The 12,450-nt window shown below is 40.3% G+C and overlaps 1 protein-coding gene across 1 annotated transcript; it reads left to right on the top strand.

Annotated features, from left to right (window-relative positions):
* The first annotated feature begins 4,651 nt into the window (after positions 1 to 4,651).
* LOC146671445 (uncharacterized) lies at positions 4,652 to 6,085 on the top strand. The gene is made up of 3 exons (XM_085405168.1): positions 4,652 to 4,855; positions 5,000 to 5,075; positions 5,410 to 6,085. The coding sequence occupies exons 1-3, from the start codon at positions 4,764 to 4,766 to the stop codon at positions 5,929 to 5,931; spliced, it is 690 nt and encodes a 229-aa protein (XP_085261294.1). The 5' UTR covers positions 4,652 to 4,763; the 3' UTR covers positions 5,932 to 6,085.
* The last annotated feature ends 6,365 nt before the right edge of the window (positions 6,086 to 12,450 follow it).

Genomic DNA, 12,450 nt, shown 5'->3' with positions numbered 1-12,450 from the left:
TGAAACTGAAGCAAAAGAGGGGAATGATTAGGCTAATAGTAAGGCAAGGACCAAAGCTGTACAAACACAGAAAGCAGAGGAAGAAGAGAACATGTGGGCTGAAGAGACAGTTTTTTTCCTTCCCTTGATATATTGTTTTTAGAAACTTACAGCTTCTACTGCACATGTGGGTGTGTCTTGCACACACACATGAGCACTGGTATGTTCATTGAATTAGATGACAGAGTTTAGTGATCCAGATGAATCAGCAGGTTAACATCAGATAGGTGAAAGAAAAAAAAAAGACTCTGAAAGGACCACTTGTTCACTCTGGATCAATTTACTGCAGTCCTGCAGTAATCTTTCAGGACAGAAGATAGCGCTGTTGCATTGCATCAGGCAGCATACAATTAACTATGCAAGTGGGCCATATGTGCGGAAATTAGATTGTAAACGTAAAGGTCTGCGTGCCCTCACGTGCGCATGGATTCAAGGATGCACTGATGTGCGTGAAAATGGGCACATGCATTACTTCTGTTCATGCATACTAATTTATATGCATGGATACAGTATATGTGTGGGTTATGTTTTTTTTTTAAATTGTTCTATATATATAATATTGCAGTGGATGAATCTAACTTATGTCCACATTGAATTTTACAGGAATTTAGCCTCAGCTTGAACTAACCTGAAACTTTTAAAATTATAACATGTCTAAGTCTTTACTGCTGTGCAGGCAATGTATAAGGCACACTTTAAGTACAGTGCACAGGTTTATGTAACCTGCATGATTTGGCCTCTGGGATAATTTGCATCACTTATTCATAAGGTCAGGTTAGCCTAGCTTGAATGGTTCTCCTGGGCTGGATCGTGGGGCTTTCATACAGCTGTTACCCCAGTCTCTGAGGGCTTATCATGTGATGAGGAAGATTGAAGGTAAAGGCAGGGGCTCTGGGGCTACATGTGGCAACGGCAACTAATTTCTCTTGGGTCACATGAAGGGAGTGGTATTTTTAAATCTATACTGTTTGCAAGGTGCAACACGGACTGCTGCAACATATATAAATAAATGAAACAAAATAAATAAATAAATAAATATGGAAGACAAACATGTTCTACACTGGTCCATGTAGTGAGAAGAAAAACAACTAATATATAAAAACTTGTTTTTCATTTATGGAGGTTAACTTATGAGATGTAAGATAGCAATGTGACTGTTGTGATGCAATGTAAAGAAGAACGTGAGTTTGATGGTGCATGCTGACCGCAAAGGAGACAATCAATGCCGTTTTGCAGCAGAGGGAAGAACAGATGCTGAACTTTGCTAACATGAAAACAGAAGACAGAGCAAAAGACAAAGGGTACAAATCATAAAGCAGAATTTTTGTTGATGGTAATTTTCCTGCAGGACATCAAAGACCACCATCAATGTTTAATTACCCTTAAACCTGTGTATATGAACCTTCACACAATGCTACAAGACAGCTCAGGATACATCTACTGCCAGCAAAGGAATAAAAATGCTACTTACTGCAGAGTGATATCTATTACAGCTATTACTTTATGGTTATTTGTAAAAAATAAAATAAAATAATCAAAATTGTTATAACACTTAACAAAACATCAAAAAAAGTCTTTTCTATACTGTAGTTTAAAAAAATATCATTAAAGCTCCCATGAAACACTTCCCGATTGTACATTGTTTGCTGTTGGCACGAGTGATGATAGTGATGTGCTGTTTGTGTACCAATTATCTCCATCTGCTATGGCCATGTGCTGGGTGGGTGGATGATCATTAATTTTCTTAGTGATAGACAGAAAAAGAGATGCTGTAGCAACATATATCCCTTTAACCTCTTCCATCCCTCTTCCTTTCCCTTCTTGTGCAGTATTTAGGACCTTGCGAATCATGCTTGTTAACCGTTGAACCCCATACTGTGCTGTATGTCACAGTGTCTGTGTGTGTTCACATTATCATAAAATTCTAAAGTATATAGACATTAATTTATAGAATTCTATTTCATTCCAATGTTTCATTTGCAGTGAAAGTGAGAAATGAGAATACGAAGGGATAATAAAAAAAAATCTCAGATGAGGTTTTCCCCACATTCATTTTGCTACTTTATAAAAAAATGCAATTAAAATATGCTTAACTATCATCTTGGGGATCGTTGTTAAAGTTTATTTTTGTCTGTTGTTTTTTACGACTCGCTCATACACTGTTGATTTATTTAGTGCTGATATAAGATTGTGAGCACTTGCATCAGGCCTATTAATGACCTGGTTTTGTGCCGCATACAGTTACTTGAGCAGCATGGTGGTGCAGTGGTTAGCCTCACAGCAAGAGTTGTTCTGCTTTCAAATTTGCATGGGAGGGAGTTTGCATGTTCTCTCTGTGTCTGTGAGGCTTCTTCCCACATCCAGAAAATGTGTTGGTGATTCCAAATACGCTGCTGGTGTGAATGCATGTGAGAGTGAATGATTGCCTCTCTCTCTGTCTCTCTGTTAGCCCCGTGATAGACAGGAAACCTGTCCAAGGTTCACACCGCCTCTTGCCCTATATCATATTTGGGAGAGCCTCCAGCTCCCCCTGTGACCCTGAACTGGATAAGAGGATGGATGGATGTTGCCATCTAGGTTTCTTTCAAAAGGTTTTTCCTTCATACAGTCCATTTATATAATTATTTCTCTGTTTTATTTGCTTTGACTCAGCATTGATTTGTTTAGAAGCTGTGGATTTTTGTGATCACTTCCTTATCATTGTGTATTTTCTACCTCTCTGTGGTTTATGCTGCTCATGCTAACAATTTGCTTATATCCATGAACTTATGGTCATCTCTTACACTGGTCATAGCATTTCAGAAGACCACAGAGAAGTCTCGCTTTTTCTGAATGCAGGAAAAACAAACAAACAAACAAAACAAAAACGCGACTTGTCTATGTTGTAGATTGGGATGAATTTCAAAGTAGCTAGTCTTCAGTTCTGTCATTAGTCTTTGTCAAAGGCAAAAGAAAGAGAGTGCAAAAGAGTGAGGGGACAACGACAGTGTAGATAGTCCAAACCGAGATAATAACTTATGTCCGTATATCTGTGTGTGTGTGTGTGTGTGTGCGTGCGTGTGTGTGTGTGTGTGTGACTTTTGCCAAAAGTAATGAAAGAACAGCGTGTCCTTTATCCATATGGTGACTTATATTGCAATAATAGTGTGTACACATACTTTTCTGCATGCGCACTGACATTAAGTATATGAGCAGCTTGCATAGAAAGCCTGATCTGAAAGCCTAATATGTAAACATCACAAGGAACATAAAAAGTATAAGAGAAAGACCATCAGTTAATAAAGTTGTTTTATGTTAATGTGTTGCCTTTAAATGCGTGCCTTTATAGGTGTGACAATGCAGCTGTAAACCACAGATGATCCTTTGACATGCTGCTTTGTAAGTAATTTAGATGTTAGTGTTGCAGTTTGTCAGTTTGTGTTCAAAAATGATGATCGTACAGCCACCAGAAGCACATTAAAAACACTGATGATACTGATCAATACAGTCCACTGTTTATCTTGTTGGCTCCTGCCACTCTTGTGGATGCTGCAGCATCCCCGAGTGCGCCCCACTAAACCGCGTACAGCAACAAAGAGCCCATGGCATTTACTCTGACCTCCAGACTCCCTAGATCCCAATCCGATCATGCATTTGTAGGATGTGCCAACACAAGACTGAGCCATGAACGCCCCTACCTGCAATATGGGGGCCCAAGGTCATCAAAATCTACCTGACCCACTCTGAGTGATGTTTGATGTCACCTACTCTTGCAGAAATATCAGTCAAAAACAATTACAGATTTGAGACAGTTGACAACCTGAATATCCACAGGTGAATTCTGACACAGACAGCTGTCACTGGCAGCTGTCTGCTGTGCTAATTTAAGTCTCTTGACTGTGTTTGTAGTGTAGATGCATTGAGGAGCCTCTTAATGTTATTATATATTAAGAAATATAACTTTCTCCAGGGTTAACTGCGCTAACAGGGCATCCAAGAAGATTTTATGAGGAAAACCTGGCATGTTTGGATGTTTCTTAGCATTACAGTTTTTCTCGATTGCTTAAACACTATAACCAGGCCTATAAACTAAAATTTCAAAACCGTAACGCTATTGTTCAAAAAGCTCACCCATTTCCCTGAACTATAAACACTATTCCCTGCTTTGACACATGACTCAAATTTGGTGAACTGTTACTGCAAAACTCTACACACAAATCCCTACATTTTACAGTGCTTACACCATGTAGTCATTTAGAAAGCACTAGCATGCAATAATGTTAACTTAAGTCAGCATAGCTTGAGCTCAATTAGCACACAATTAACCAGGTGGAAACACTAGGAGTCAAAATTTAGCACACACCAATCAGAACCTGCGATGGATAGATAAAAGGGCCAAAGTCAGCTCATTCAGGTTTGAAACAATGGATCCAAAGAGATGCAAAGGAAGAGGACGTGGTGGAGAAAGAGGACATGGTGAAAGAGGAGGACGTGGTGGAAGAGGAGGAGGAGGTGGTGAAGGAGGAGGACGTGGTGGAGGAAGAGGACATGGTGAAAGAGGAGGACGTGGTGAAAGAGGAGGAGGAGGTGGTCTAGGACAACAGGGAGGAGGGAGAGGTGGAGGAGGACGTGGTGAAGGAGGTGGAGAACGACGGCGACAAGGAAGGGGAAGAGCAAGGGCAAGAAGACAGTCAGTCTCGGATGAAATTCGAGCCACTTTAGTTGACCATGTCCTTGTCCATGGGATGACTATGAGGGAGGCTGGGCAACGAGTACAACCAAATTTGAGTCGCTTCACTGTTGCCTCCATCATCAGAACCTTCAGGGAGGAAAACAGGTAGGTGTACTTGCAGTAAGACTGCTTTGTACAGTAACGTTTAAGTTACTGAACTTATGTGTCTTGAGTTTCAGTATGTTTCCATTATTTGCCTGTAAAATGAATGTGTGACAGTTACAGTAATGAGTGCTTCTATTTTTGTAGGACACAGAGACGACCACCTGGTGGAGGCAGGTTAAGGCTTTTGTCGGAGGAGCAAGAGAGGGAACTTGTAAACATGGTAATTGCAAATAATGTAATCCGCCTGCAAGAGATTCAAAGGAGAGTGATTGAGGATGATCACCTTTTTCGAGGCATAAATGCCATCAGCCTCTCCACAATTGACCGCATCCTCCGAAAGAATCAATTCCGGATGAAACAGGCATACCGAGTCCCTTTCGAACGAAACTCTGACAGAGTGAAGAACCAACGTGTGGAATATGTTCAGGTATGAGTTTTGATACTGTATAAAGTATTGTGTACCATCACAGCATGGCAGTTTATGCTGCCATTTCAGCACTCTTGAACTGTGGTTCAGGGTACCGATTGACTCTACTGTGTTATGTGTTTTGCAGAGAATCTTTGAGATTGAAGGACGGCCTGTTCCCCATGAAATAATCTTTGTGGATGAGGCAGGTTTTAACCTGACCAAAAGAAGGAAAAGGGGGAGGAACATAATTGGCCATCGGGCTATTGTAAATGTCCCTGATCAGCGTGGGGGGAATGTCACTATGTGCACAGCCATCAGCCAACGAGGGGTACTCCACCGCCATGCCGTACTAGGACCCTATAACACTATGCTTCTCCTTGCTTTTCTTGATGGTTTAAGACAACATATGTTCCAGCTGGACTACAGGGAACCAGCACAGCCAGAGCAGCCTCACTACGTTGTTGTGTGGGATAACGTCAGCTTCCATCGCGCTGCTCTGGTTCGTGACTGGTTTACCAATAACCCAAGGTTTTCTAATATCTTTCTGCCTGCATACTCTCCCTTTCTAAACTCGATAGAGGAGTTATTTTCGGCATGGCGGTGGAAAGTGACCGAGAACCTTATGTCCATGTTCACCTCCTTCAGGCCATGGAAGAGGCCTGCCTAGACATATCAAGTTTTTCCTTATGCTACCTTAATTCTTGCATGCCAGGGGTGGATCAGGCATGCAAGAGGATTTTACCCCCGCTGCCTGGCTGGGGCCAATATAGCCTGTGATGTGGATGAGATTCTCTGGCCTGACCCAGACCAAAGACAAGATGCTGAGGTGGGATAATGTTTCTGGTGTGTGTTGTACTGTATAGTACATGAATGACAATGTGCCACTGTACATACATTGGTTGCGTCTTTTGTGTTTATCATGTGACAAGGGTTTTGAAGGGGAGAACCATAAGCAACCTATTTGTTTTGGAACTATTGTTTTGAATTAATTGTACCAGTGTGCAAAACTCTGTTGTAGTGTGTGTGTTTTTGAGGGCTTGTGTTTGATGTCTGTGGGCAAAGTTTGGTTTTTCAGCAGGAGTGAATAGTTTTGGGTGTAGAGCTTCATTTTGACCTGGAAATAGGATGTTTGGGAAATTGAGTGAGATGTTATGGATTTGTGTTTACTGTTGTGAGGATATGAGGCGTAGTTTCAGGAAATGTGTTTTAGCAATCGAGAAAAACTGTAATTAACAAGTGTTGGTGCCTTAGCAATGCAACAATAGTGCATATGAATGCATCTTGCCATTATAATTTGCTTACATAATAACAATTTCACTTCAAAAATCATAATGGCAGTGAACAAAAGGTTTCAAACCTGGGCTTCACAAAACGTCGGGCAACATTACAGTGGCCGTGTTCATCTTTTATATACAGTCTATTGTATAAGCACAATATACCTAAATTCTTGAGCGTATTTTTTTCGCACAAATCTTTTTTAACTTTGAAATAATACAGGTGCTAATAGAAACTACATGTTCACAGATAAATCTGACTTTAGCCCAGTTTTCTCAAGGACAATAATTTTTCATTTTAATAACACCATCACCCATCTTATCCAACCTTGTCCTCTTGATTATGATTTAGAATATTTCACCTTTTTGCAGTACTTACAAGGATGTCTGATAGAGATCTTTCGGTCCAGAGGTGCAGATAAAAATCAGCAGCAGCAAGAGCACTCGGTGGCGGTTATCACTGATAACAGAAATGAATAGTGTCCCGGTAGCCCTGATACACATCAACTGATGGAGACCACACGGTCCATTTTCTGTCTGGCTGTTGATAAACACTGCGATTTTCTGCGTGTGTATGCAGGAAGTTATATTCATTTATGCTTACTGTGCAGTTAATTAGGATTTCTATCCTAGGTATATGTCCTAATCTGAAATTTGTGATGCACTTATGAGACGTGAGTCTCAGGATTCCTGCAGTTTTGCAAACAGTCATGTCATGAGTCGAGTAAATCCAAAGACCTTCAGGTGGATTTAGGAGGCTTCTGAGGACCCTGAAGTATTTGGTAGTCGTTCCCATGTTCATGAAAGCACTTCTGGGTAAATTTATGTCCATAAAGTCAATCATTGCACATGCACCAGCCTGAACTGTTGACAGAAGATATCTTGGATCCTGTTTATGCTGATTTCTGAGCATCGTTGGCTGCAATCAAAAATCAAGTCTTCAACACTCCATTATTTTTGTTTGCCAGTGAATCAGTGCCCACTCCAGCCTCAGCCATCTGCTTTTTCCTGTGTAAGGAGAGAAACCTGACATCATCTTTTACTACTGTGTCCTGTATACTTCAAGCTGGTATGTGTTATGAAATCTCAGATGCTTGTTTTCCCCACAGAGTCGTATAATGTGTTTATCAGGGTTGCTATAGCCTTTCTGACCTCAGCAGCAGAGCATTTCCATGTGCAAAGTAGCCTCTAAGTAGATGACCTTTTCCATTCATTAGGAGTAAACTCTAAAGAGAATTGTATATGTGAAGATTACTACGATCATCCTGTTATCAGCAGTTTCAGATAAACAAAAAAACAAAACCAACTGTTGTGATGTTAACAATCACACGTCTAAGATCATATTTTCCCCTCAATGCTGGTGTCTGACGTGAGCATTAACTGGGACTCGTAAACACGGTTTTATGCATTGCTGCCAGTCATGTGGCATGACAAAACGGATGAGCAGGTGTACTGGTGTTCCTAACAAACTGCCTCATGACTGTGTATGTGTAAGTGGGAGAGCATCTGGGAGCAAAGCAAGGTTTGCAGCCTCCAGTAAAAGGCCTTTTCCAGATTGGCCTGTTATGAACTCTTCACAAGTCTGTTTTACTACACAGCACAAAAAGAAGTGCGCAGGTCACAGCCAAGAGTTATAGACATAAAAAAAGAACAACAACATTTCACATCATATAAAAAAAAAACAGAGAGAGAAAAAGAGACTTTAAAATTGTTCTACCAAGACTCACTTAAAATGCTCGGAGCAATCTGGATTCAAATAGTGCCTGAAATGTTACCACCGAGACTTCATTAAAACCTGCTTTGAGTAAACACGTCCCAGTGGGTATCCGGACCGAGTGAACAACAGTTTTCAATATCTATAAAGCTCAAGCATGCATAAACACAATTAAAGGGATGGAATTCAATACTTAGGTGTAGGTACACTCAGAAACAATCACCATAAGGCACATACAGATGGAGGGACTGCTCGTAATAATGAGCATCTACACAGTTAGCCATCTGACACAGTGTCCATATCATTGCACGCCCACATATGCAGACTTATGGGCTCTATTTCTTCACAAATTTGTGTCCCTGTGCACATTAATTGAAATGTTGGCCTACATAATAATTTAACTTCCTGCATAAACATTTACAGTGATTCCAATCTTGCTTGGGTTTAAATGAACTCTGTCCATAGACCGAAAATCATCTACAGGTTATAATTTTGATATGACTGATGACACTTGTTAATTTTAGATACATGCAGCTGGTCAAATTGGTAGTTCTAATATGCATTCAAATAACAAATGAAAGAGTAAAGCAGGAGGATTATAAGGAATATAGCTCAAACAGACATCCTGTAGCGTTGTACATCAAATAAAACCCCAAAATGGCAACTTGAAGAGCTTTTGGTGCATTTTTTAGTGGCATAAATTCAACTGTGTGCCAGGCTACAACAGTCTTCTTGTTCTTCTCTTACACAAGCACCTTTCTCTGTGTCCATTTGTATTTGCGTATGTGTGAGAGAGAAACATAGCACTGAGCTTAGAGCAATGGTTTATTTATTAGTGTGAAAAGCTTTGCAACTCTCCATGTCAGAATGAGTGGGTGCAAATTAAAATATCAACGGGAGGGCTAGACGCTACAAACAAGCTTTCGTTGGGAGATAAGTGTTCTGGTGTCTGAATGCTGTCCGTTCATGTGCACATGTTTGCATGACGTCATTGAAGCTGTCACAGGATAAGTTCATTTCATTTGTACGACCTTTGACGTTAATGAAGGGCAGCCAAAGTCTGAAGAGCCCCTTGAGTCAAAATAAAATGAACCATAGCTGGTTTAGCCAAGAGCTAACTTGTAATCATGCACCTATTGATTATGATGAATGTTGTCTGCATTGTTTAATCACTTCAAAGTCCAGACACTTACCACTTCTAACCACAATGAAAAGCAGTTATTCGCCTATTCTGCATGTTTTTAGTTTGGGTTGTGAAAAGATGCTAGCTTGCACTTAGCCCTGAGGAAAGAAAAACAAGATATCATGCTGGATATAAGTAACAGAAAAACATAAATTAAAGCTAAAATGAACTCAGCTAATACGGTTAGTGTGCTAATGTGAGAGATACTTACTCTCCTATTCAAAGCATGCATCTGTAGCTCTCTCCATGACAACACAAACACAGGTCGCTTCTTCGAAACCAGTGTTTTATTGCTGGAGTTTTTCTCCGATATCCCAGTGACACTGTGAGAACTGTATTCATGAGTGAATGAACAGTAAAAAGCCCATGACACAGTGCCTAGCATGTACACAAAATGGCATAAAAATGCAAAGCACTTTGGACCGAACAAATAACAAACTACCTCTTGTCATGACGTTTTGATGAAGTTCTCATGCCGTTGCGGGAAGATTGTCCTTCATCCATACGCTGACTTCAATTACAACTCACTACATTCTCCCACTGCAGGAAATCTATGTCCAAACATACGACGTAACCAGTAACCCCCTTTAACCCTAAGATGCAACTGTTAGATGCCTGGGTCGTTGACCCAGGGTTTTTGAGTTTATTATATTATTTATCATTTCTAGTCTTTGGTTTCAGAGTTATGTCTTATGATTTATGTCTCTGTGTTCTCTAGTTGCTATATCCCCGTGTCCAGTCAGTGTCTGTCTGCCCTGGTCCCATGTCTCTGTTCCCTCTGTTGCAGTGCCTGCATGTGAGTCTGTCTTTAGTTCAGTCTGTGTTATGTTTCCTGTTTTATTGTATTGTATTTAAGCCCTGTGTTTCTCTGTGTCCGTGTTGCGATCTACCCTCATTTATGCTGTGTTCTGTCTGCCTGCTTATGTAAGTTTATTTGGGTTTTTGGATTTTTGTTACATTTTGCCATCCAGCAATAAAAGCTGAGTTTGAAGTACACTTGCCTGCCGTGAGTCTGCACTTTGGGTCCATTACTCCTGCTTGCACACAGCGACACATGACAGCAACCTTTAACGCCATTCAGTTCAATATGGGCTGTGTTGCCCTGACATATAGTTGGATTTTTCAGGAGGTGCACATCAGATTACGTGGACAGTAACAGGGGGTTAAGAGCATTTTCTGGTTTGGTCGTAATTTATGACCTAGTATAAATAGTCAGTTTACATCAGGGGTAGGCAACTCCAGGCCTCGAGTGTCGGTGTCCTGCAGGTTTTAGATCGCACCCTGGGTTAACACACCTGAATCAAATGATTAGTTCATTACCAGGCCTCTGGAGAACTTCAAGAAATGCTGAGGAGTCATTTAGCCCTCTAAATCAGCTGTGATGGATCATGGACACATCTAAAACCTCCAGGACACCGGCACTCGAGGCCTGGAGTTGCCTACCCCTGGTTTACATGCTCAGCTTCACATAAAATATTACTCAACAGCGTTTATATGCAGCTATGGTTCTCTTTGTCGTCGACCCAGTCAGTGCCCAAAAAATTAGTACGTTAATAAATAAATAATAGTAATGATAATAATAATAATAACAATGATTAGAAGATAGAGATGAAAAAATAAGGCTTAAGCTTGAATTTGTAAGTCACAGGATTTTAATGGGCTTATGTTTTATGGAAGATATATGGTAGACTTGCGCTGATTCCCTCATCAGAGGCTTTTGCATTACCTCATGAACAAGACCTGTGGGAGAAAAGTTTATGATACTTACAGGTTTTGTTCTGAAAGATAAACCTACTTAAACCTAAAAGCCTAAAGGTAACTGCAAGAAATCAAAAAGTAGCTTTACAGTAGGCTATGAATAGACTCAACTAAATAACCTCCTGTTATCCTCTGCAAAAAGCTAACTCATTTCCTGCAACAGGTAACAAGTGTCATCCTTTCCTAGCTGTGTTATTCTGCCCATGTGGAAAGCACGCTTGAGTTATTTTGGAAATATGCTAAATTCTTACTCAGTCATTTTCACTTTGTTAAGTGCCATAAACTGTAACAAAACGATACAGACACTGATAAGTGAAAATACAGCTGTGTTCTAAAACCTGACCATCAGGTTTCGATCTATGACCTCAGCAAACACGTTCCCGATGCTTTAAGTTTTTAATATAACATCTAATTTTAGCAATCCACAAGGACAAGAATAAAGAGTATGATTTAGCAAACAAAACAGCGAGATGGAATGGTGCCACTTAATGTAAATGTTCATTGATGGTACATTTCCTCGTGTTCAAGCTGCCATGGTCCCTCTCACAGTGTACATGTTTCCCGAAAGGAATTTTAGATTTAGATTTGTTCCACCGCCGAATGGTTTTGCATTTTGCCTCGCTCCATCTTAAATGAGCATTGGCCACAAGAAGATGTTACTGGATCACATGGATTCTTCTTTGCATCACAGAACTTTAACCTCAATTTGTGGATGGCAAATTGTATTCACAGACAATGATTTCTGGAAGTGTTCCTGTCCATGCAGTGAGAGATCCATGAGAGAATCACACCTGTTTTCAAAATATGCAAAATTTTAATGCAACAGAAATAAAGAGAATGCTTTAGGATTGACAGCTGCAGCACCCGGTGTGCACGGGCTGCATCTCCGTTTCTCTTCCAGTTCATCTTCTCGGTTGTCTCATCTGGTTTCAAAACACAGATAGTATGGTGATACTGAATGTGAATGTTTATTATGTGTACAGCTGAACATGCTGGTGAGTGGTAATAATGTATCCATGTATAAGCTGTATTAAGCTTAAAATTCCTCCCAAACATACAACCCCAATTCCAAAACAAAAAATACTGCTGTGTAAGTTTTCCAGTGTTTCTGTTGATTTTTGGCCTTGTTTTTTGAGCACAGGGATTTCTCTAAATTCTTAGAATCTTTTTATGCCAAACCACGACAACAGTTGCTTTAAGGCACTTTATACTGTAAGGCAAAGACTGTGCAATAATACTGAGAAATCCACAACAATC

Source organism: Rhamphochromis longiceps, linkage group LG4, assembly GCF_057381845.1.
Source record: "Rhamphochromis longiceps isolate RC_006_pf linkage group LG4, R_longiceps_female_GT1.1, whole genome shotgun sequence".
Taxonomy (NCBI): Eukaryota; Metazoa; Chordata; class Actinopteri; order Cichliformes; family Cichlidae; genus Rhamphochromis; species Rhamphochromis longiceps.
Note: the sequence above shows the minus strand (reverse complement) of the source record. Positions and strands in the feature narration are given on the sequence as shown.

Excerpts from the sequence above, each read along its gene's own strand:
- LOC146671445 (XM_085405168.1), top strand. The coding sequence starts at position 4,764 with ATGACTATGAGGGAGGCTGGGCAACGAGTACAACCAAATTTGAGTCGC. Across the intron at positions 4,856-4,999 it reads ACCTTCAGGGAGGAAAACAG|GACACAGAGACGACCACCTG; the intron begins GTAGGTGTACTT and ends CTATTTTTGTAG. Across the intron at positions 5,076-5,409 it reads AGAGGGAACTTGTAAACATG|AGAATCTTTGAGATTGAAGG; the intron begins GTAATTGCAAAT and ends TGTGTTTTGCAG.